The following is a 25,528-nucleotide window of genomic DNA, read 5'->3' as shown; positions in this document are numbered from 1 at the left end:
TCATGGTGACTGGGGTACCTTCCTGAAGACCAGAAGAGAGCAAATGTTGCCCCGTCTTCAAGAAGGGCAAGGAAGAGATTCTGGGGAAACTATAGGTTGGCAAGTGTCGCCTCAAGCCTTGGGAAGATGTTGGAGCAAATAATCCTGGATACCATGGCCAAACAAGGAAGGACAAGACAAACATATGAAGGACAAGTGAGCATGCTTTATGAAGGGCCAATCATGCCTGACCAACCAAAAGGACTTCTGTGGTGACTGCCTTCATGAAGGTGGGGAAAGCAGTGGATGTTGTTTATCTCGGCTTCAGCAGGGACTTCAGTACTGTCTCCTATAATGTTGTACACAAACTGATGAAGTGTGAGCTAGATATGTGGACAGTGAGGGGGACAGAAAACTGACTTGCTGGGTTCACAGGCTCTGATCAGTGGCATGGTGCACTCCAAGGGTTGATAATGGCTCCAGCAGCGTTTAGCATTTTCATTCACGATCTGGACAATGGGACAAAGCACACCGTCAGCAAGTTTGCTGAGGGTACAGAACTGGCTGGAGGAGTTGATGCATCAGCTGGTTGTGTTGCCATTCAGAGGGACTTAGCAGGCTGGAGAAATGGACAAAGTGGGACACGTGGAAAGCCAAGTTCAACAAAGGGAAATGCCAAGTTCTGCTCCTGATGAGGAGTCACTCTGTGCACGAGTGCACATTGAGGACACACTGTCTGGAAAGCAGATTTGGAGAGAAGAACCTGGTGGTCCTGGTAGGCAACAAGTTGACTATGACCCAGCAGTGTGCCACTGGGGCAAAGATGGCCAGCAGCCTCCTGGGCTGCATTAGAAAGAGTGTTTCCAGCAGCTCAAGGGAGGTGATCCTTCCTCTCAGCACTGGTGAAGCACTTCTAGGGTGCTGTGTCTGGGCTGCCCAGTACAAGAAAGATGTAGACATACTGAATTGAGCCCAGCAAAGGACCATGAAGATTATTAATGATTGGACTACCTGACATATAAGGAGAGGCTGAAGGAGCTGGGGCTGTTCAGCCTGGAGAAAAGAAGGGAGAATCTTACCAACAGAGGGACCGCAGACAAGACACAGCCAGACTCTGTAATGCTTCACAGGACATGAGGCAGTTGGCATGAATTGAAACACAGAAAATTCTATTTAAACATAAGAATTTATTTTCCTTTTTTTTTTTTTTTTCACTCTAAGAAAGTTTGAACACTCAAAGAGGTTGTTCAGATAGTTTGTGGAGTTTCTGTCCTAGGAAATATTCGAAGCCTGACTAGACAAGGCCTTGAGCGTCTTGCTCTGGGGGGATTGGGCTTGATGATACTCAGGGATTCTTTCCAACCTCAACAGTTCTGTAGCTCTGTAATAGAAAGGTGAAGTAGGTTATCAAAACAATTCCTCAAAGAGCTTTATCTGTGCTCTTGAAGGCATATTATGAAGGGATATTCTTTCCAAGGTGGCCCGAATATTTGATTTGTGTCAAGGGTCATGTGCATTAATATTTTATATGTCTTACGAGCAGCATGGCATGGATTATTGAATGTTCTAGTGAGAGGTGCGTCTCTTGTCAGTCACAGCTGTTTCAGGTCGCATGCGTGCTGTTCCTCAGCTACTTATTAAAAAGTCATGAAACCTCTGCTTGCATTCAGTTTTGCCAATATGCTGAATTTATGAGGTTTTACTTCTCCATGTTAATACTACATAATTAATACATTTCCTGGAATAAGGGTGTTTTGTGTTGATTTTGTAATTGGGATTGTGTCAAGTAGAAGATGTGGATTTGTTTTTTGTAGCAGAAGATATTCCTTATCTGGAGCTTTAAGTACTGTTATGCTGGAAGAGAAGGAGGAGAATGATCAGAATATAATTCAGAAAGGCCAAGTGCAAGGCACCTGGGTCGGTGCAGTCCCAAGTACAAATACAGGCTGGGTGATGAGTGAATTGAGAGCAGCTCTGCAGAGGAGGACTTGGGAGTGCTGGTGGATGAAAAACTGAATATGAGCCTTCGATGTGCTCTCACAGCCCAGAAAGCTAATCACGTCCTGGGCTGCATCAAAAGCAGTGTGGCCGGCAGGTTAAGGGAGGTGATTCTCCCCCTCTGCTCTGGTGAGAACCCACCTGCTGTGCTGTTTTCAGCTCTGGGGCCCCCAGCAGGAAAATGACATGAACCTGCTGGAGCAGGTCCAGAGGAGGGCCTCAAAGATGATCAGAGGGCGGGAGCACCTCCCTTATGAGAACAGACTGAGAGAGTTGGGGCTGTTCAGCCTGGAGAAGAGCAGGCTCCAGGGAGTTGCCCCCAAGTACTTAAAGGGGGCCTACAGGAAAGAAGAGGAGGGAAAGAAGGGAGTGTAGTGATAGGACGAGGGGTGTTGATTTCAGGCTGAGAGTGAGTAGATTTAGGTTAGATATTAGGATGTTTGTCACTGTGAGAGTGGTGAGACACTGGGACAAGTTGCCCAGAGAAGCTGGAGAAGCCCTCTCTCTGGGATTGTTCAAGGCCAGGCTGGGGGGGCGCTCTGAGCAGCCTGCCCTAGTTCAGGATGCCTCTGCCTGTAGCAGGGATGTTGGAACTAGATGATCTGTAAGGTCCTTTCCAACCCAAACCAGTCTATGGTTCTATGATAATAGGCAGATTGAGATATTTGCTGTGCATTTTAAAACCAGAAGTGTAAAACATTTACTTGAGGACAATGTTGCAGGGGACACTCCTACTTTTACTCTGTTTTCTTCTTCCTGGCTAAATGCCTTGTTGAAATATAGCTGTGGTCAACATGAGTCTACTGTGTTAGAATGATTTTTGGGATGTCTGCATTTGGTGGCGTGATCTGAGGCTGAAGTTAGTCACGATGTGAGATGACATTGTGAAACCCAATTCCTAGACACTTGAGGAAATTTAGTCTTCAGCTGAAAGAGCGTAGTGATACAGATAATCAGGGATGGAGCACTGTGGGCTTTGAACAGTCTTGTCTTCTTGCTTTCCCGCATTCTAGGTTTCTAACGTGTTAGAGGAATTGAGAGTTGCTAGCAATTCACATTGAAATAAATTTCAAGCTATAAATAATGTAAATTCACAATGAAACACTCCATTTGAATCTGTTAATTTTTTTCACCCCAGTTTTTAAGAAAACCCCCTTCTTGACCATGATGAGTAGCATCTTGAGTTCCTTCCAAATTGTAGCAGTTTACTTTCATTTGCATCTCTCCAGTACCTTTAAGAAAAATACTCCTTACAAAGCACCTTAGTATAGCTTTCCTTTGTTAAATGGAACTACTTTTACAAATGAGCAAGCTGAGACAAATTAATTAGACAACTACATCAATAAGAAAAAAACTTTTTAAATACAAACCAGAAGTGTATGCATAGGCTGATGTCAGTATAAAAGGTTTAAGATGATGCTGTTCACATTAACGCTCTTAGGAGTCTCTTCTATTTTTTTGTAAATGTTTGTTTGGGTCTCTTATGCATGAACAAGTTTGACTTCTTCGAAGAAGGCATCAAAGTGTATGACAGCCATCTTTAAGTCTGATAGGAATTTCATCAGCTTCTGTCAGTTTCTGTGGTTTGAAGTGAAGCTTTGGTAATCCAAACTTTAACCTAAAGATAAAGGGGAAAGCAGATATCCCGTGTGATATCACATTAATGCTGTTGTTACGTGAATTAGTGGACTGAACAGATTTGACTTTTTTTTTCCCTTAAAAAAGGATTTATTTGCTTTGAAGCCAAGACAAACTAGCTTCACGTTAAAGAGTGATCTTTTCAGCAGTCTATGGGAATAGAATTGTCAGGCAGCAGATTTATAAATTCTGTAAGAATGGACTGTCTTATGTTCATAAAGTTTATTACAAATATAGTTCATTTAATATGAAAATATACCTAAATGTTTTCTTTTCTTTTGCTGCAGAACTTGTTCAAGTGTATAAATGAGCTTCTATAATATGAAAAAAGTCTGCTTTCTCTTTCAGCTTTTGCTGTAAATGTAATTCGTGAAGGTGCAGAAGATGAGGCTGAACTACCACTGCTGCAGGTAATAAATTTTAATTGCCAGAGCAGAAGCATTTTACAGACATTAAAAAATAATCTAGAAGAGACCAGAGTAGAAAGCCTAACATCTGTGACATTGATTATTTTGGTCATTGACTTCAGTGGTACTAAATGTCATATGATGTCTTTTTGTTCTGTGTGACATGTGAGAGATTTTTAATGGGATGCAAGTTGCATGTAGTCTTCTAGTATTACTAGGCTCTTAATTGGTCCTATGGATACTTAGAATTACTAGAAGAAACTTACACTTAGCACTATCGATTACTTTCTTTCCCTGGATTGTCTGACTTACATTGGCCTTTTAATTAATGGAATTAGATTTTGGGGGTTTTGTTTTGCAAGAAAACTGTAATTTAGACAACGATTTATTTTCTTGTGTCCAGGATCAGCTGAAGAGTGCATTAGAAGCTTACAGTAAAAAAAACCCAACTTGGTGATTTTTGTGTAGCTTCTACAAGCTGGTAGTGTTATTGCTGCTGAGAATAGATTTTGAGTGCATAACCTGTATTAGTTCAGAGGCAGGGTTTTCTTTCTTCCTGGTTTTGTTAAATGGCTGCCTCTCTGCTAAATTAACATTACTACATATTGCTACCCAGGTCCTAGCTCAAGTAAAGCTTGTGTATGATATTTCAAATTAAAAAATTAGAAGAAATAATGATCAGAGCTAGTTCTACCATTAAACATCATAATGGATGTTAGATGTGTATGCTTGTATGTCTCTTAACAGACTACCAGTTTGTTTATATGTATATATTTGTAACAATGTTTGTGTATGTGTAAAAGAAAATCAAAAGGGAAATCAAACTACTGAAATAAATCAAGAGTTATAATCTATATGCCTAATCTATAACTGCGATTTCAATCTAGTGATCTTGCATCAAATGCAATAGAAGTATAGTCAGAGATACATGTTTCTAAATAACTTTGGGGTTTGATTATGATTGCTATATCTACAGTGACTTTCATAACTCAAAAAGATCCATATTGCAAACTGCTGATGTGCTGCAGTGTATTTGGGAGACTAGATAATGTCATTCCGTTCTCATTACTTATAAGTTGCTGTTTGTCAAATTCCATTACTGTCTCAATTCAGCTGTTTAATCTTATTATTCTCATGTATGATATAATTTGTGAAGGCTTTCCTGCTATTTTAGAGTTTCATAACCTACCCTCGGATGAAGTTGGAGGTGCCACCTAGAACTCTTCAGGCCAAAAGCCTTTTTTTTTTTTTTTTTTTTTTACATTAACAGGAATGTAATAAGCAACCATTGTTATATGTTTTAATAAAGGTATTTGGAAAATGTGGCTCATTTGTGGTACTGTGTACCACAGCAGACATACTTTTTTTTTTTGTTTGCATAGAAAATTAATCTTCCCATGTTGTTTATGATACAGGTTAATTGGTTAATTTAGAATGTGGTGTATATTAGGCTGTGAGATGTCAGTAGTGTGCTCTGGAGATACATTTTAAAAAAACCCAACGAAACAAAAGAATACATTGTTAGTATTAACTTTAAGAACTCCTGAGCCATAGAAAAGCATTCTCTCTCTCTTGGATTGTTTAAGTAATAGCATACAAGCATGTAGAATATCTGTTTCAATTCTTGATGATGAAAAACTTATTAGTTTTTTTTTGTCAGTTCTTAAACTCTCTGTTTATGTATTTACAGTCTGGTGAATGTTTTGGCTCCCTGTGTCTCTCTACAGAAATATTTGAGGTTTTGCTTGTATCATTATTTTGGTTTTTCCCTTTCTTCTAGAAGTCTGAAAAAAGAGGATCTATTAGTAAAGTGAGCAGAGGTAAGTACTTATAGTCTGTATATGTTTTCACTCGTGGCTGGCTTTGTTGTATAAGTAAAATATGGTTATGCTTGCAAAAAAAAGTGAGTACGTGAACGCTCAACAGCATTGTTAGTTAATTGCAATTCCCAAGTACTTTGTATTTTTTTCTTTGCTTAAGTAGTCTCATCAAACCAAACCTTCTCAATTTTTATTTGTATTTGCAATTCTTGTAGTTAAGTGTTTTTCTGAAAGTCTTTTTTTAATGCAGTATGTAACTGATGCGTTGCTTTTTGTAGTATGCAATATTTTAAAATAAAATTTCATGCCAGTAGCTATTTTTGCAAAAATTTAGCTCAAAACTGAATTTTACCATTCTGCTGGTCTCCATGTTACTTGTAATAACAGGTGTTATTATAAATTACTTGTAACAACTTTGTAGTATCAAACATTGATAGTGATCTGACTGGTAGAATAGCTGTGCAAGCTTCTGCCTTTTCTGAAAATGAGTCTGATGTCCTTCCAGCAAAAAAGTTTCCACATGTGTGAATAAGGCCTTGCAATATCTGTGCTCTAACCTAGTGCTGCTTCTGCTATGCTACAGCAGTTCAGTTCTTAGAGCAACTTGGACCATTGTGGTACTTCTCACTCTTCCAATCCCTGAGCACTTGGGGCTGCTGGTCTTCAAAAGAGCTGCCTTAACCGTGGCTGTGCTGTAGCAGTTTCTGGGTAGTTGTGAGTTCATTCTGACATCGAAGCTGAGCACCAGGAAGACTTGGTGTGCTTTTAGTAGAGTTGCTAACAGAGCCCTGAATGGTGCTGAGGAGAACTGGTTTTTGTTTGTTTGTTCTGTTTTTCTGGACTTAGTTGCAAGCTCTGTCCCTAGCACAGATAACCGCTTTTAGGGAAGATAATTAAGTCTCTTGTCCCATTAGTCTTGAAGCTTTATTACTCTGTTTCCCTGTTCACCCTTCCTTATCTAGTGCCAAATAAAGTCCCTTTCCTCTTCGTGTTCTTTCATCTCTTTCCGTACAGTCTCGTAGCACAGCCAGGTGCTGGTTGCTGCTTTTATCACTCTCAGCAGACCTGCTATGTCTCACTTCATAAAACACCCAGGAAGTCATTGACAGGTTTTTTGTTTTTTTTTTTGCTTTTGGCAGTGCTTAGTTTTCACAAGTTTTAATATAATCTCATTACTTCAGAAAGTTATATTTGGGAACATTACAATGGTACATTAGTGATGTAACTACCATCTGTCATCTATTGTTTGTCTCGGTAGGAGATAACTTTAAAGCAGGAAACCAAAAGTATTTTATGCAGTAGGTATCAAAATTTAGACACCTGTTGCCACAGGAGGTTGTGGAAGCAGACCATACCAGCAGTTTCAAGAGGGAACAAGTCTGTAAATGTGGTAAGATAAAGAGAGCAATGTATCTTCTGACATTTCCTAATAGGATAGTTGTTGATGCTGTTAGAGTATGAGGAGCACTGGAGGAAGTGAAGGTCATGTGCTGCCCCTAAGATACATTTTATGTTGCTACTGTTAAAGACTACTAGCTACTACTAGCTACTGGGCTAGATGGACCATTGATCTGATGTAACGCACCATTTCCTGTGTTCTCTATCTTTTTTTAAATGAGATTCTGCCTCTTCTGAAGAAAGACTTTTTTTTTTTTAAAGTCTCTTTTTACCCACTTCTGTGAGTAACATCAAGGAAGGACTTGAAACAGAGAATGAAGTTCCTGATTGTTCTTAGTTCCTGTGATTTTTCATTCTTCTTTTCCAAACCATTACATAACAGAATTCTTTCTCCCTTACAAGTAAGCTGTACCTTTGTTCTGAAGAAGCAGAGTTGCCATCTGTATTATCCCTTTTGAAGTTTCAAGAGATCTTTTTAAATGTCTTTAGTTAAGTCTTTGAGAATGGGTATTAATATCTTGTTATCCTAGTCGCTGGGAAGACAAGTGTAATGGGGAAAAGACTGAACGTCATGTTCCTGTGGTTGCTTTGTCTACCCAAAACGTGATGTAGCTTTCCATATTGACTGGTCTGCAAAGTGTTTCATGTGTGAATATGTTACAGTCCAGCTAAAAGACAAGTGACGTGACTTACCAATCTTGGTTGTCATTGCCACGCCACGGCAGAAAGTCTTGCCCTTCAGGTAGATATGCAGGTCCTCTCTCGGTGGGTGTATTTGTCCCCAAGTGGTAGGCTTGTATTGCTGACCGAGAGTATTTCAGCTTTTGGAATATTTGAGTAACAAAAGCAGATCTCTTCTTGAAGTGAGGCCCTGGCTATTTCAGGCTAGCATACAATGATTTTGCCTTCTTTGGAAACTCAAGGAAGTGTTGAGCGTGGGATTAGGAGTTCTTTAGGTTGCTTTTGCAGTCTGTGGAGAGAGAGAGAGGGACGCTTCCGGAGGGTGTCAAATCCAAGGTAGGCTGAGTCATTACTTCACAACAAGAGTATCTACTAGCTTTTGGCTGTGGAGTGAGGGGGTGTTGGCTTTGGTTTTGTCTGTGCTTTCGTGTTTTCTTTTTTTAAACATGTATGTTAAATGAGCGAAGAATCAAGTACTCTTGAGGCTTTTTTTGTTTGATTTGATTCTTGCAAATATGGTGATTTTATACTTCCTCTGAGCTGCACATAACCGCAACATTCTGAACGGATCAAAAGTAATTTTTGCAGTTATATCCTTTTAGTATCCTTCCTGCCCTAGTTGTGCATTTTTTCTAGGCTCTCTAGGAATTAGTGAGGAAAGTTTGGGTGGAAAGGTGAATATGACATGCAAGGTTTAAATAAGTTTTTTCTTTAGTATCAGAGCAAATGCATAAGTGGTGAACCTTTTTTTTTTTTCCCTTTTAAGTAAGTGATAAGACATCGTAAATTCTGAAGTGGTAAGCAACATACTTTACACCTTCTCATAGTTTTGTTGAGGAAGAACTGGATACTGTTGTTTCCAATTTCAGGAAGTAAGCAAGTGTACTAAAAATGTGGTGTATTTGGAATGGGTTTTAAAGGGGTTTGGATGTTACCAAGCCAACATTCAGGAAATATTTACATTGGAAATAGTCAAGCTTTATTGAGAGTGTTTGAAGTTAGGATGGCTTTCAGTTCTCATGCTGCAGGCCATAAAGAGATAAATCAGTCATTACAATACATACAGCATATATAATGAATAAATAAGCATGTACACACAGGAAATTGTGAATCTATCCATCTATAGGCATACACTGCCTTTAACCCAGAAGGATCCCAGTAACTATAAACATATTTACAAATTACTGTTCTTAGCATGAGAAACGACTTGTCTCTATTTTTAACTGTGGAAGGTTTTTACTAAGCTGTCATTATCTGCTGAAAAATATAAGAACTAAAAGATCCTTATCTGGAGTTTCAGGTTGATTTTTAGAGTTGGTGTAAAAGGAGAGGAAGGCCTACAGAATACGCACGTAGCCTAATTTCTTTAAACTCAAATTGGAAGCAATTTTGATCTATGTAATTTGTGAATGAAAGCACGAGTTCTTCCGCTGTTTAATTTTTGTCTGAATAAATAACGAGATACTTTGTACATTCTCACTGGGTTTTCATTGTACAAATATTCCATTTAGCCTTAATCAGATTAATTTTATTTACATCATTTCATAGGAAAGAAAATCTGAAAGTTAAAAGGGCCTAGAGTTAAGCATCATTGACAGAGCTATAAAAATGTCAGTGGTCTTCTTTAAAGAAACTTTGCAAACCCCCCCCCCCAAACATACAGGTAGTTTATTTGTGTTGCACGTTATACTACAACCCTTATCTCCCAAATAGGAGTGTTGCCTCATTGCTATCTTTAATATTATTCCTAGGGAGAAATATTTCGCATAGTGTCATTGTATTCTTCATAAAACACACATTACTGTTACAGGCTTGTTAAAAGGGGTCTGTTTAGCATGGAGAAGAAGAGACTGATGGGGGAGCTCATCGATGCTTATAAATATCTAAAGGATGAGTGTCAGGAGGATGAGGCCAGACTTTTCTCAGTGGTTTCCACTAACAGGACAAGGGGCAATGGTCACGAACTGGAAAACAGGAGATTTGAGCTAGACATAAGGAAATACTTCTTTACTGTAAGGGTGACAGAGCACTGGAACAGGCTGCAAAGGGAGGTTGTGGAGTTACTGTCTCTGGAGACATGCAAAACCCATCTGGACGCGTTCCTGTGTGACCTACTCTAGGTGATCCTGCTTTGGCAGGGATGTTGGACTAGATGATCCTCAAAGGTCCCTTCCAGCCTCTAACATTCTGTGATTAAGGTTCCATTCTGTTTAGCAATGAGCCATGGTTGAGGTAAGACTCAGGAAGTTTCAGCATTCCTTTTTCTCAATTTTTTTTAATCCTGTATTATTTTTTAGCATTAACTCACAATATCTTTCAAAACAATGAGCATTTGAGTTTGCTGAAGATATTTTCCAGATGTGTAAATGTTATAGGGAAATAAAAAAGAAGACAACAAGAGAAATAAAGTATCTGCATATCAGTAGCTCTTTTGGTTATTAGTCTTCCAAAAGACTCCATTCTTTGTTTTGCTTGGTTGACTATTTCTCAACTTGAGAAACAGTTTGGATGTTTACAATTATACCTGTTTTCTGTTGACATCTCGGGGGGACCTTAGAACTGCCTTACAATACTTGAAGGTAACCTACAGGAAGGCTGGGGAGGGAGTTTTTACAAGAGTGTCCACTGATAGGACAAGGGGAAATGGGTTTAAGTTGAAGGAGAATAGATTTAGATTGGATCTTAGGAAGAAATTCTTCAGTACGAGGGTGGCAAGACTTTGGAATAAATTGCCCAGAGATGTTGTGGCTGCCCCCTCCCTGGAGGTGTTCGAGGCCAGCTTGGATGAGGCCTTGAGTAGCCTGATCTAGTTGAGAGGTGTCCCTGCCCATGGCAGAAAGGCTGGATTAGATGACCTCTAAGGTCCCTTCCAACCTAGGCCATTCTATGATTGTAATAAAGGGAATATTTCGTGTTGTGAACTCTATTAAAGTGCTTATAACAGAGGAAACTATTTCCATCAGATTAAAGCAGTAGCACCAAAGTAAGTGTTAGATTACCCCTAGAAAGTATTCTAGTGTGGGATATCACAGATGTTGTTAAATGTACTGTAAATGAAACTGAGTGTAATTCAGATGCTTGCATAGCTGTAAATGAACTGATATTAAAGCAGTAATTATATAAGGCAATTTTTTTTTCTTTTTATCTTAGGGTGTTTTCAGTGTTGTGCATATAGATTTAGCCCTCTGACTACCACTAGCATCAGTGAGGTATATTTTCAATTTTTGCACTAGTTTTATTTTTTTTCACAGGAAATATTCTGCTAGATTGCAAATAGGTCCTATTCAAAAGTTACTAATGTGCATGCTTTTTTCTTAAGTGGTTTGTTTGGTGGGTCAGAGCATGAAGGAACACTGCATGGGAAAAATGTGAAATCAAATCTGATATCTGTGTTAATGCCTATGCCGTCTTCACAACTTTATCACCAGAAACCTCATGCAACTTGACATTTTCAGAGTGTGTCTTGGTGAATAAGCTAATAAATTGAGTGAAAGGAATATCAGGGGAGAAGCAGAAAAACATTTAACTGCAGGCTTGAGTTGACATAGGTTAAATTAACAAGTAAATGTTCACAGGAGTAAAGGAATGTGATTGATCCTCAGGTTTTTGACATGATATTCTCACAATTTTAGCAAAGATATTTTGAGTTAATGCTCTTGTTGCCACAGTTTTTCTTGTGATCCTTCTTCATATGCTCAATTTTACTCTTTTTCCTTGAGACTACTTTTTTTCCTTCTTTGGACATTCATTTCTCAGCTTTGTTCCTCTGTTCTTCATTCACTCTATCTGCCAAGTTAGCATTTTTTACCTAGAGCTCAAGACCTTACTGTATCTTTTAGATTGACTTGATCTACAATGCAAGAACTGTGGATTAAAAGTGTTGAAATATTCTACTGCCTGACCAGAAGCTTCACGTGCTTTCTTTAAGGTGCTCTGTACTTTTGAGCTTTGTCTTCATGGACATTGCTTGTAGTAAAATCTGCAGCTTCCAGTCCCGCCATGACTCTCCAGTTCGCTACTAAATTTTCATCCTTGGCTGTCTTCAATTTCATCTCCTGTATCTCACTGAAACTTTGATTTTGGTGGAATACCTGGAAGTGTTCTTAGAGAGCTCTCTTGGAGGTCTTATATCTTTATTTTCTATGTCAGCTTTCGTAATGTGGTTAATGATGGTGGTCTTGAAATTCTGCTTCTCTGAAGTTTGACTCCCCTGGGTATTTTTGTAACCTCTATAATTTTTTTGTGTGTGTGCACTTGATTCCCTTTCCACATTTTTTTGACATTCTGCACTGATCCCATGGGATTTCTTCTTTGTACTGTCTTGTCTAGGAGTGATGTAATCTGTAAACATGAAATCAGGAGCCTTTTCTGTGCTGTTTTCTCAATGAATTAACTAGAATCTCTGGTTTCTTCTGCTTGATCTGACTGTCACCTCAAGTGACAGAATTGAAATACAGTTCTTGATCCTCCCATCCCCACAAGTCCTCTGCATATCTCTTCGAACACTGGATGACGGTGTTACTAAGTTTTTTTTTTTCTTTCCTTATGCAATAATTAGTCAGTCATTGACTTGGACCCCTTTAGTTGTTATATTCTCATTTTCCTGGTCTGCATGCTTTTTGCATAGTAATCTGTAAAGTTTAGCCTTTTCTGGCTGAGCAAACAAATACGGCAGTGTCATACAGTTCTCCTCATGTTGTATTTTGATTGCTATTGAGTTATGGTCTTGGGTAGGTTGTACAGCACAGATCAAACATGAAAATTTTGGAAAGGGTGTCTGTGCTCTCCTTTTCCCTTCACCTTCTCATCCTCTGTTGTCCTCTGCTGTGTTCTGCTTCTGCACGGGATCAAAACTGCCTGGTTTTCTTAGCTTTCAAAGCACTGAGGGATTGTTCTATTTATTATCATCAAAAAAATCTGTGTAGCTACTTCAACACCTACTTCTGTTTTTGATAAGGATTTTTTTATGTCCATGAAAGTTTGCAAAGCAACTTCATTATTTTCTTCTAAATTTTTCAGTTTCCTCTCCTGTTGAAAATTCTTAACGATGTTACCTTTAAACACTGTGAAGACACATGAGATATTGATGCTGTCCTGTTAGATAAAAGTATTTATTACCTCGTTGTACTCAGTGTGTATCTCTCCATCTGATGTTTGTTTCTGGGTAGGATTCTGAGCTCTTTATTGAGGAAGAATCTTTTCCATTTCATGTTCACATGTTGCCTGGTGAGTGGAGTTGATGGTCGATGACTTAACACTTTTTAGCTCTAGTAATAACAAGTGCTGGTGTACTTCAGAAAAAGCAGTTTAAAGATTGTGGCTGCTGCTCACCGTGGGCATAAGATTCTTCGTTGCTGCAGATGTCCTAGTCATGTCATGCTTTTTATATTTTAATCCTTAAAAGGACTGGTTTGGATTTTGTGTGTGTGTGTGTGTGTGTGTTAAATTATGCCTTTTTACTATTTCATTAGATATTTGTATAAAAAAAGAAATAGCTTGCTGTGTAATAGATTCCCCACCACACACACCGGGGTTCTCACTAGCTTTGGAGCAAAACTGAAACTAACTTCTTTTGTCTTTAAATCTTATTTTCTGGTTCACAGAATTAAAAGAAATTGTATTTATCATCCAGAGTCAAAGTAATTCTTTTCATTCCAAGAGAGCAGAAGATCTAAAAAGAGATATTTTAAAACAGGCTGCAGATCTTGGAAAGGTATGTTTAGATAATATAAATTACACCTTGTTCTGTATGCTTTTACTGCATTTTGCTAAAAATACTGTTTTCTATTGTGCCTTTTTTCAAATCAATTTTATTCCTTTTGTTAATTTTCTTCTGTGTGCTTATAAGAAAACTGTTTCAGTGGGTATTTACTGATTGAATGCTGTGATTTATCACTAAATAATTTCAGTTAGAACCATACCTTTTTGTATAATGGCTGATTTCTGTGGTTGGCATTTGATGCAGAAGTGATAACGAGATAGGCTTTGAAGAACACAGTTTTTCAATACCACTGTAGTGTGTGTAAAAAAAAAACACAACAAAAACACTTTCCTTATGAAATGAAAAACATGGTCTGTTAATAACAGAATTGTAGGTGAGTACCTAGTTTTATTAGATCCTGTTAAGGTGCTATAACACAGATTTTGGTCAGAATTTCATTGCAGAGCTGTAGCGTTGTGGCAGTAGAGCAGCAATGTGTGTGAACACGACAATACTAACAGCGGATTCCCTGCTTCCTACAGCAATAGTTTCCCACAGCTCTCACCCATGTGGGTATTAGCGCCCTCCCTGGTGTAGCCCCTTCCCTAACTACTCTGTGTTCCTCTGCCACCCTGCTGTGGACCGAGCCCTCTCACCTGCACCTGGGGGCTGCAACTTCTACAAGTCTGTTTTTGAGTTAATGCTCTAATATGAAGTTTTACTTTAGCCTAGAGAGAAGAGGTTTTCAAGAGACTTACATGGAAAGTTAAGTGTACATAAGCAATTCTTTGTTTTCCTTGTCTTTAATAAAAATAAAAAGAGAGGGGCATACATCCCCTGAATGGAAATAGCCACAGTGAGGTTATTGGACCTGTTTTTCAGTTCCTGGAAGAAGTCTGGTTTAAATTGTCTGATGTATCTTGGCCTTGGAGTGCCGAAATCAGATTTCTGGACATTTTAGGCTTCATTTATCTGAGCTTATCAAACCTGTTGTGATTAAATCCGTTCTAAATGCAATTTTTAATCCCTTAATGAAATCAGTCATGTGAACAGCCTTTGTTCTATGAAGATCTGCTCTTTCAGAGTCCTCTTTGGGACTGAGACAAGTGTTCAGATACAATGTGTGCAGAGAGGATTATGGTTTCAGTTGTTAAAAACAAGGACTTTAGTTGAATTCTGTAACTGAGGTTGCAGAATGTGAAGGATGAAAAGATCAGTAAGTGGAAGCACAAATATTTTCAGTGAGGCAGGAATATAGGCATGTTTTATGGGAGAGAGTTAAATTTTTTTTCAGTCCAAGACTTCTGAGTACTTCTGCCTTCAGCAAACACACTGAACTGACTTTTAAAAAACTTTTTTGTCTAATTGAGGAGGTTTCTTTATGGGAATGTGAAATGGTGGTGCTTTTCCTATGTTCAGAGGTATCTGCTAAATGGCATTCATGGTATCTTAGAGCAGCAGTAATGGGAATATATCGCACCAAAAATCTCAGATCTGAAATCTGGGAAGAGGGGAACCATCACTGTACAGGAAAAAAACAATGAGCAGAGCCGGCAGGTATTTGACATGTCTTGATTGTCCTGCAGACTTGTGTCTGCTCTCTGCTGTGTCTGGTGTTGGTGATGACAATTCCTTTGGCACCTCATTTGATGACCCAGTCTGCTCCTCTCCTGACAGCCTGCTCCTTTACAGCTAACCAGAACTGTGCCTGCTGTAGATTAATCCCATTACTTCTCCTCCATTGACTAGTGAGTCTAACTGGCTCTGCTCCTCTTCCCCATGGCCTTCCCAACAAAAGCAGGCATTATGTGGTCTCTGCAGCCTTCCTTTAGCCAAGCCCAGGGTCTTCTCAACGTCCTTCTCTAACTGGCTCTGCTCCTCTTCCCCATGGCCTTCCCAACAAAAGCAGGCATTATGTGGTCTCTGCAGCCTTTAGCCAAGCCCAGGGTCTTCTCAACATGTCCTTCTCTGCCTAGAAGTGTTCGAGGCCAGATTGGATGGGTCTTTGAGCAATCTGGTCCAGTGCGAAGTGTCCGTGCCCATGGCAGGGGGTTGGAACTAGGTGGTCTTTAAGGTCGCTTCCAACCCAAACCATTCCATGATTCTGCGACTGTTTTTGTCAAATTGCAATTCCACTGCAGGTCACTGTGAGGCATGACCCTATAACGCTGGTTATGCAGAATTGACAGAAGATCTCTAAAATCCTACATGCCAACATTTGAAGTTCACATTTTTCATTAAAAAGCATAGAGGCAAAGGAATTTAAATCCTTGTGTTCTGAAGGACAGCTACTGTATAGAAACAAAGGACTGAATCAACTGAGTCAGCGGGTTCACTTGCCTATTTTGACAGGACAAAACAATAAATATTAAGTGGTAGATGTTAAAAGTTAGGTGTTTAATGGTTGGACTCAATGATCTAAAAGATTTTTGCCAACCTGAATGATTCTTTGATATTTAGTCCGTAAGGACTCATTAGTTATTATTTTCTGAATAATAACTTTTCTAAATGAGAAGAGGAAGTCAGCTGCTAGGTTTGTGTTATTTAATGAAACTAGAATCTCTGCATTGCTTTGAAATCGATTAAATCACTCGCATTCACATTTACTTTAGATTAATCTTTACAAGTAATTTGTCCATTTATTTTCTTTCACTGTGTACTTAAATTTTTTTCATGTGAAACTAATCTATAATTCAATTCACCAGTAGATGCCAGTATTGTGTTCATGCTTAAAAGAGTATTCCATAGCAATTTATTGAATATTAACCAAAACTCTTAATTTAGAGTGATGAAGAAAATTCCTTAAGATTTCTACCAATTTTCTTAATTTTTTGCTCTATCTGAGCATTTAAAAAGCTCTGTAAACTATATCTTCCTAAGGAACACCAGATAAGAATAAGGAAGCTGTCAACATGAAATGCTATTATTTGAGACTATTCCCTTTCTGTCTTCTTAAAAAGTTGAAAACCAGCATTAATTTTTGGCTATTACATGTAAGACTAGAAAACAGGCAAAATACAGTTTTAAAAAAACTATAGATTTTGTCTGAAATACTGTTTTAGATGCAGTTAGTACTATTTAATTGCCTGAGATTGTGACATTGTTTTCAAGACAAAAGTCTCTGTATTTCTTTATGAAAACAGGTCTAGCAGAGTAAATGCCTCTTTTAATTTATTTTTTCCATTGAGGTTTCTTATACTGACCGACCTAAGCCAATTCATTATGTTAAAAACCCCACTTTTTTCCCTGAGAAGCCTAGAAATTAAATAGTATCCTGTGTATATTAACAAGAAATACAGCAAATCAATATTGTTCATTATGGAGTTAAAAAAAACCCAACACAACAAACAAAGGATGTAAGAATAAGATTTTAAGGCTGATGCCATAGAGTACTGGAAAATGAAAATGAGTGTCACATACTTCTGTATGAGTAATGTGAGATGTGAAGTATGACCTCTGTTCTATAGAAGCATCGTAACTATAATTTACAGTATTTTTACTCATGGGCTTATTTTGCTTTGAGCAAAATCCTATATTTTGTACAATTTCATAGAAATGAAGTTCCACAGATTTGAACATAAAAGGGAGAATATTGCTTATTAGTGACTTTGAGACTATTCCTGTAGTGATTTTTAACATTGGTTTAAAAGAAACAAGTACAGTCAAAAATACAGAACTGTAAAAAGAAAACCTTCACATTATGTTGCTTGAGTAAATACTTCCTTTAGTTAACATCATCGTTAAATTTTCATACTATTGATTCTTTGTCAGTCTGGCAGTTTCCAATCTGGCCAAGTACCATGAAAGCTGCTTTCCAGATGAGACTAGTCAGATGATTCATTTTTGGATCTTGCAGTTTTAACAAGGTTTAAGTGACTAAGTGAAGTGTTGGGCAATGTTCTTTCCTGCCCCTACATCTTCATGTCTACAGCAATTCATCTTTATGGCAAGGTTTTCCAAAATACCAAGATCAACACTATTTTTTTAAAATTAGAATAGGTATGTTTTATGCGTAATTTAAAATTATTTACTTCCCAGTGTTAGTAGATCTAGTGTGCTTGAGGTTTTGGGTTTTTTTGTAAAAAAAAAGTTATTGTACAAGCAGCTTTCTTCTTTCTTTTCTTCTGCAAAGATTTATTCCTGTCAAATCCTGTAGCCTCATGAAATGTGCTTATCACTGTAGTTCTTAAAATGCTTATTCCTGAAGATTTAAGAGTTTATCTACCTTGGCAGGCAGTGGACAGGTTTTGTTGGCTTTATATATGAAAAACAGTGCTCTTTGGCCTACCTTCTCCTTTAGGCTTCCATCGTTTTTCCCTCTCAACAAAGATCAGATCTTGTTCTCCCTGAGCAGAGATGGGATGCCAGTCTATAATGGAGCTGCTGGGGAAGGTACTGTCTTGTCATCTGTGATATTAATCTTGTACAACGCTTTACTTGGCCCAGGTCTTGCTAGTCTTTGACTCATCAGCAGGACTTTTTTCACAACAAAATGATTAATCTGACACATGACTGGCAATAGGCTGTGTAGAGGTGGCTTGCTGAGGTGACAAACCCTGCACTCCTCTGTGGTAAGAGCAGAGATGCTGAGGGGGTACCTGGAGCATCTGACACTCTTCCTTTCTCAAAAGTTCCTGCAGGGGATCTCTCATCTGCTCAAAAAAGGGCTGCAGTGAAAGAGAGAGGAACAAGTTCCAGCTAGTATTGACGGCCTCCTGGTATCACACAAACCCTTGTCCAAAACTTTTGAGTGTCGTGGCACTCAGTATGTGTTGCTCTTGTGATGCTTTTGTCAGTCTGTATTGCTTGAGTCAGGTGATAGTACCAGTAACAGAAGCTCTGTATCATCATCTCTGGTTTATAAATAGAAACCCCGGAAACAAGATTCCTCTGTCCTTTTCTTCCCCCTGCTCCTACTTTAAAAAATATTGTACCTTAAAAGTATGAACACATAAATATTGCCATACTAGTTGAATTTTCTCCTAAACTTGAGTTATCTGTACCTTGCATAATTTAGATTTCCTGTTTGAAAGACAGAAAATAAATTGATGGATTTAATTTAGTATTTCTTCAGGCTTGCCCTCATTTTCAGATTCCTCTGTGAAGTTTAGTTGGACCTTTGTTTTAATCAACCTTTCTTCTCTCTCTCTTTGCTTTTGTTTTGCCTGACTTCTATCTGTAACATCATCCAAAACTTTCATATTTATACTTGTTTTCCAAGTCTGTTCGTAAAACTTCACTTCTGTTATGTGGGTAAAACTTGCAGTAGGAAAACCTTTCCCCTAGTATGTGCATTTAAGTGATGACTGTGTGAAGTTCATATTTCCCTTTCCTTATATATATAAACATCTGCGTTTGTGTGTTTTCTGATTATACTACTTACTCTGCTTACACACGTTGTCAGGTATCAGCATGTTTTAGGTAATTTTCTTTCTGCTGAGTCTGTAGTTTGGCTTCATAATGCTTAATTTCTTTCAGGATTTACATGGTAAAAGGCCAGGAACCATTTCAATGGGAGTTTCCGTAGTGTAGTGGTTATCACGTTTGCCTAACACGCGAAAGGTCCCCGGTTCGAAACCGGGTGGAAACGGTAGGTTTTTTGACCACCTGAGGAACTTGAACCATAAGTAAGTCTATGGGACCTGATGAGATGCATCCCAGAGTCCTGAGAGAATTGGCTGATGTAGTTGCCAAGACCCACTCTCTATGTATGATATTTGAAAAATCATGGCATTCAGATGAAGTTCCTGGTGAATGAAAGAAGGGAAACCCATTTTAAAATGGGTGGGAAAGAGGACCCTGGGAACTACTGACTCGTCAGCCTCACCTGTGTGGCTGGGAAGGTTGTGGAACAGATACTCCTAAAGGCTTTGCTAAGGCACATGAAGGACAGAGAGGTGATTCAAAGACAGCCAATGTGGCTTCACCAAGGACAAGTCCTGCCTGACCATCTTAGTGGCTTTCTCCAGTGAAATGACTGCATCAGCGGACAAGGGAAGAGCAACGAATGTCATTTGTCTGAACTTGTGCAAGGCCTTTGATACAGTCCCCCACAACATCCTCTCTAAATTGGAGACATACAGGTTTGAAGGGTGGACTGTTCGGTGGATAAGGAATTGGTTGGATGGCTGCGTCCAGAGGGTTGTGATCAATGGCTTAATGTCCACATGGAGATGGGTGGCAAGTGGTGTCCTTCAGAGCTCCGTACTGGGACCAGTGACGTAGGCAATGGGTTCAAATGCATGCTCAGCAAGTTTGCAGATGACACCAAGCTGAGTGGTGTGGCTGACATGCCAGAGGGACGGGATGTCCTTCAGTGGGACCTGGACAAGCTGTAGAAGTGGGCCCATGTGAACTTGATGAGGTTTAACAAAGCCAATTGCAAGGTCCTGCCCCTGGGCTGGGCCAATCCGCATTATCACTACAGGCTGGGGGATGATGTGATAGAGAGCAGCCCCTTAGAGAGGAACTTCAGGGTGTTGGTGGATGAAAAGCTGGACATGACACATGACACGTGTGCCGGCAGCCTGGAAGGCCAGTCACATCCTGGGCTGCATCGAAAGAGGTGTGGCCAGCAGGTCGAGAGAGGTAATTCTGCTCTGGTGAGACCTCACCTTCAGTACTGTGTCCAGTTCTGAAGCCCTCAACACAAGAATGACGTGTACCTGTTGGAGCTGGGTCCAGAGGAGACCACAAAAGTGATCAAAAGGCTGGAGCACATCTCCAATGAGGACAGGCTGAGAGAGTTGGGGTTGTTGAGCCTGGAGAAGAGAAGACTCTGGGCAGACCTTACAGAGGCTTCTCAGTACCTGAAGGGGGCCTATAGGAGAGGTGGTGGAGACACCATTCCTGGAAACATTCAAGGTTGGGTTGGATGGGACTCTGAGCAACCTGATCTAGTTAAAGGTGTCCCTGCTCACTGCAGGGAGGGTGGATTAGAAGACCTTTAAAGGTCCCTTCCAACCCAATGCGTCCTATTATTCTATGATTTTAGGGCCTCAATATTTGGGCATTAAACTTTTGAAATGCTTCTGAACGCTGATCTGTTGACGGATAAGTTCTGAAGCTTACTCTGTTGAAGGGTAAGTTCTGAAAATCAAAATTTTGGGAGTGTTTTTAGGAAAAGCATACAAAATTTCTGTTTAGATTTGAAAATGTATTAGAAATGCCTTGAATTTCTTCAAGGTCATCTTGTAGGACTTCACTGATTTGACTGAATTGTGTTTTGTCTTTGCTTTCCTCTAGTTATTCTCTTGGCTTTTTTGCTTTAATCTTTGTTTGATCTCTGACTAGCTGACATGCCCTTGCTTCTCATTCTACAAAGGTACCAGAATCCTTTTGACAATTACTGGGCTTTATTATTAGCAAAATTAATGTCTAGCCCATTAGCTATTTAAACTATAAAAGTTACCTGCACTGTAATGCTAGAAGGTGAATATGATCATCTTCCCATAATAGATATTCAGTAGATTTGAAGGAATTTATAGAAGTTGGATAATTCTGCACTAATGAGATCTTTTAAATGTTTTAGTAGTGATGAACGGGGTCCTCGCAGCCCTGCCTTACATAAAACAAGCATACGGTGCGTAGCTGCTTTTCCCATTCAAATATGTGGTAACTACATTGGCTTTTTTACACAAAAACCAAGACCTTTCTCCTCATTCAATCTTCGAATGGTTTTTTAAAGGACAATTTGCTAATCAGTCAAACAATCAACAGAACCCCATGACTAGCCTAATTTAATTTAATTGTTTGAAATGTTTTTGTGTGTTAGTTGTGATTGACTTTCTTTGGTATGTTGGCTCAGTTGGTTAGAGCGCGGTGCTGTTTACTACCAAGGTCGCAGGTTTGATCCCCGTTTGGTCCCCATGTGTTGCCTGATCTAGTTGAGAGGCGTCCCTGCCCATGACAGGGAGGTTGGATTAAATGATCTCTAAGGTCCCTTCCAGCCTAGGCCATTCTATGATCTCTCTCTATGATCTCTAACTTTCAAAAGAACAGTACAGGGAAGATAGGGGATGACTAGAGGGAAGATAAAGGGAATTCTAGAGGAGGAGAAAGAAAATTAAGTGCAGAGTAAATCACTGATTATATTGATTAAGTTTCTTCCTCCAAAGCTACGCTTTTTGATTAGCAAGTTGAAAGCCTTTGTTTGCAAAATTCAGACTGCTGCTCAAACTAAATATTAGACAGCGACGTGTTATAGTAGCAAGCTTTCTTTTTGATGATGAAAGAAGTTATTGCATAAGCCTCAATATTCCAGCTAAATGCCCCCAAAGCCCCTTCAGATACAAATACTTATTTACAGCTATTTTCGCAAGAGATGTTTGATCTAGCGTGCAAGCACTTGGGAGTCAGTGCTTTTGTTATGTGTTCAAGTATATTATCTGGCAGCTAAGTTGTGTTCTGAGGATTTCAGTGTAATATACAGTAGGAGAAAGGAATAGAAATACTTCCTCTTCATTAAAACCCTTCCCTTTATTTGCTTTTTATCTGAAGTTATAGTCAGGAACACTTCAAATCACTTTCTGAAGTTGCAGTTATTGCCTCGATGTGACTGGTGAATGCCTCTATCTTTTCTTTAATGTCAGTTCATTTGATGACAGACTTACACATATCTTGCTCTTGATCTATGAAAGCAGGGTGTTGCTCTGGCCTTTCCCTGAACCCATTGAAACTGCACATAAATTTGTTTTGTCTTGTTTTTGTTTTTTTAAATGATAACCAGGTATCTGAGAGTAGAACTGAAGATGCTCTCTCCTAGAAAGTAGGAGATTAAAATTACTGTCTTGGAGAAGCTCCCAAATAAATGACTTACAAAGCAGAAGCAAAGTACTTTTGTTAAAGTTTTACTGTAAAATAGTACTTTAAATAATACGTAGGGTTTATTTGAAGGGATATATTGAAATAAAGTTTTGCCCTTAATTCTTGAACTTGATACTCTGATAAATATTAATACTTATGTCTTTGAAACATGAAAAATATTTGAAATGTATTTGAAATGGGCATTATAATTTCCAATATTTAAGCAAATTGTTGGAATAGGGACAATAGATGATGTACAGTGTAATATTTGATGGTGGCAATTGCTAGCAAATTGACTGCCCCGCTGGATTTAGAGGTGGGAGATTTGGTCTTACTTTCTGTCATTTTAGAAATCCTTCGGGGTGTCTACAGGAGTGGCACTTGTGTGAAATAAAAAGCTGTGGGGAGACTACAGGTGTGTATTCAACAGCTCTGCTTTGTCCAAGTCGTTGTAGCAGGTGACTGGAAGAGCTTGGCTTTATTTAAGCTCCCAAGGCAGGGCTGAGAAAACGATAGATAGATGAGCTCTGAATACTTCTGAGGATTAATTTTTCAAGAGAGTAGGGAAAATGTTGTTAAATGCTTACAGAGCATGTAGAGTAAAAACTAGGAAAATATTTCTGGTTCTGGAACTGTGTGATTCAACAGCAGTGTCTAGGGTTTAGGATCTCTGCCCCACCCCAGTTCTGGGTTTCATGAGGTGGTTGAATAAACTTAAAAAGCACAGAGATACATGTAAGAAGACGTCTGCAGATACTTGTATACTGGACTCATTAAGAGCAGATTCCTATACACTACTGTATTTTTCTGTAATGTGTTTTAAGCTTGCTAAATGCTCTGATCAAATGACTCAGTAGTGTAATGATAAACATATTACTGTCACCTTTTGCGTTTCCGTGCTGCAGTTCCATGTCCATATTTATGTAGTACTTAGAATATTATGCCACATAGGCTGTATAATAAATACTGGTGAGCAACATCCAGTTTGAATTATGTTCTAAAAAGTATGTTCTTACTAACTGTAGACTTAGGGCAAGGTTTAGTTATGCTTAGATGAAGTTAAAGTGGACTCCCATCTGCAGGAAAACAAAGTGCAGGTCTTCTAGAGGGTCCTAGAGGATGTGACCTGGCTGCAGCTCTGGAAATCCCATTTTAGCTTAGGATGATCTCTGCTATCCTGGGTGCTTACAGAGGTCCCTTTTGACTTTGTAGTCTATGAAATACTAGCCCTTTTCTTGTTTGGTTTTTTTTACACTGTACTGTTTTGTTCTCTGTAAGTTGTGCGTTTCTTATACAGATTTGGGAGATTTCAGATATTTATTTCAGGTTAGCAATCCTCTTAACTATTTCTTAGATTTTTTTCACTTGTTAATGAAGAGGACTGTCAACATTTAGATTCAAGAACCAGAGTTTCATTTCAGTTCTGTTGATGATTTGCTGTGAAATTGAGCATGTCGCTAGTGTCTTTATACTTCAACTTGCATGAATAATACTAAATGTTATTAAAGGTACATATGAGACTGTGTCAGCCTCTTTTGAATTGGTTTGAAGATGTGGATCTAACCCTTTTATTCACTTAATTTTTTTTGTTTGTGTAGAGATTGTAATCTGTGGCAGGTATTACTGCTCTCGCTGTGCTGGTACAGTCGGTAGTATTTTGTTTAAAAATGCCTTATACTACATTTCAGATCACAAAGTGATTTAATTTTTTTATTTTGCCCTTTAAAAGTCAGCTTAATTGTGAAAGAGGAAGGGGTAGCTTCTTGATCTTCAAAAATTGGAATTGTTTTATTTAGATTGAATTTGACTTGTGTCATAGGTAAACTGTATGCATGAAAGCATATGGGGTTTGTAGCGGTGGAAACAATAGTTTAAAGATGAAATAACCAGTGAATAGAGTACAGGGTGTGGATGCATTTGTAGGAGAGTTTTATGAGAGGCACAGCCACAGTGTGTAACTTACTCATGACTCCCTTGACTATCTGGCCGTCCCCTGATGAGCTAGCCTGCACGTGCCCTTTCACTCCCCAAACCTGACATCAAGTACCTGTCTTTTTTCTGTCCTTGTACTGGAATAGAAAAATAAAAATAAATAAATAATAAAAAATAATAAAAGGAATAGATCAGCGCAGTTCCATTAGGTTTCATAAAATGAGAAAGGAGAAGCAGCAGAGATCTTCCTGTATTTTTGGAAGAGGCTGTTCTACCTGTACAGTGTTTTTGAAGCATCTTCATGATGTAATTTACTTCATACTTTTTTTTTTTTACTTTTGCGTGGGCAGACGTTTATATCTGAAAAGAATACAACTTCGGCCTTTAGTGTAACATAGATGCTGAATATATGATTAACTACTTCTATTTCCTACTGCCCATGAAATATGCGGCCATACAGATATGCTAGCATAATTGCAGGGTTTGTATGCATGTAAAAACAAGTGTTCTTATAATGACAGAGGTTTGCCTCATAAGCAAAGATGTTTTTCTGGTTTTTTCTTGAAGTGGTCACGTTTTAGTGACATGCCAGATGTTGAGTATACTGTTACTATAATTTGCTATTTCCACTAAAAACTTCCTTGGTTTTGTGAGAAATTGAAGCTAACCAGAAAGACATATGATACGTTGGCTTGAACTAGAACCATAAATCAGAATGGCTGATATTTTAGCTGCAGGTTGATATCCTGTTCCAAGTTAGAATTTTAGCACTGCTGCTTTTCAATTTTTGTCATTCACAGTAGCATAAATATTTTTTTTAAACAGTAGATCATTATTTTTTGGTAGGGTTAATGCATTCCTGAGATGAAGTTTGGAGTTTTTCAGTATTTTTAGGTGCTATGCTTAACTGTCCTTAAAAAAAAATTAAAGCAGACTTGACAGAATCAGCAAGCAGCATGAACTTTACCTTATAGCTTCTCTTAAGGAATAAAATATTTTTGTGGTTAAATGTGAATTTTATGTTAATGGAATTGGCTTATATTCGTGAGAAGCATTCATCAAGCAAAAACATTTGGCATGTGTGGTGTAAGTGGAGAGGAATTAAACTTTTAAGAGATAGAGATGGTTTGCATTAGGAGCGGCTGAACCCAGCAGCCTGGCTCAGAGAT

The 25,528-nt window shown here is 38.7% G+C and overlaps 1 protein-coding gene and 1 non-coding gene across 2 annotated transcripts in view; both read left to right on the top strand.

The window, feature by feature from the left end:
* The first annotated feature begins 606 nt into the window (after positions 1 to 606).
* The window catches only part of B3GALTL (beta 1,3-galactosyltransferase-like), a 59,812-nt gene continuing 34,890 nt past the window's right edge, over positions 607 to 25,528 (top strand). Inside the window, exons 1-4 of the mRNA XM_009870286.1 lie at positions 607 to 754; positions 3,964 to 4,025; positions 5,803 to 5,842; positions 13,525 to 13,634. Of these exons, the coding sequence (XP_009868588.1) occupies positions 607 to 754; positions 3,964 to 4,025; positions 5,803 to 5,842; positions 13,525 to 13,634 (360 nt within the window). The remainder of the gene's footprint in view (positions 755 to 3,963; positions 4,026 to 5,802; positions 5,843 to 13,524; positions 13,635 to 25,528) is intronic.
* Positions 19,140 to 19,212, top strand: TRNAV-AAC. Its single transcript has one exon. It is a non-coding gene; the product is annotated as a tRNA-Val (tRNA).

The sequence above is a fragment of the Apaloderma vittatum genome, unplaced genomic scaffold (assembly GCF_000703405.1).
Source record: "Apaloderma vittatum isolate BGI_N311 unplaced genomic scaffold, ASM70340v1 scaffold2705, whole genome shotgun sequence".
Taxonomy (NCBI): Eukaryota; Metazoa; Chordata; class Aves; order Trogoniformes; family Trogonidae; genus Apaloderma; species Apaloderma vittatum.
Note: the sequence above shows the minus strand (reverse complement) of the source record. Positions and strands in the feature narration are given on the sequence as shown.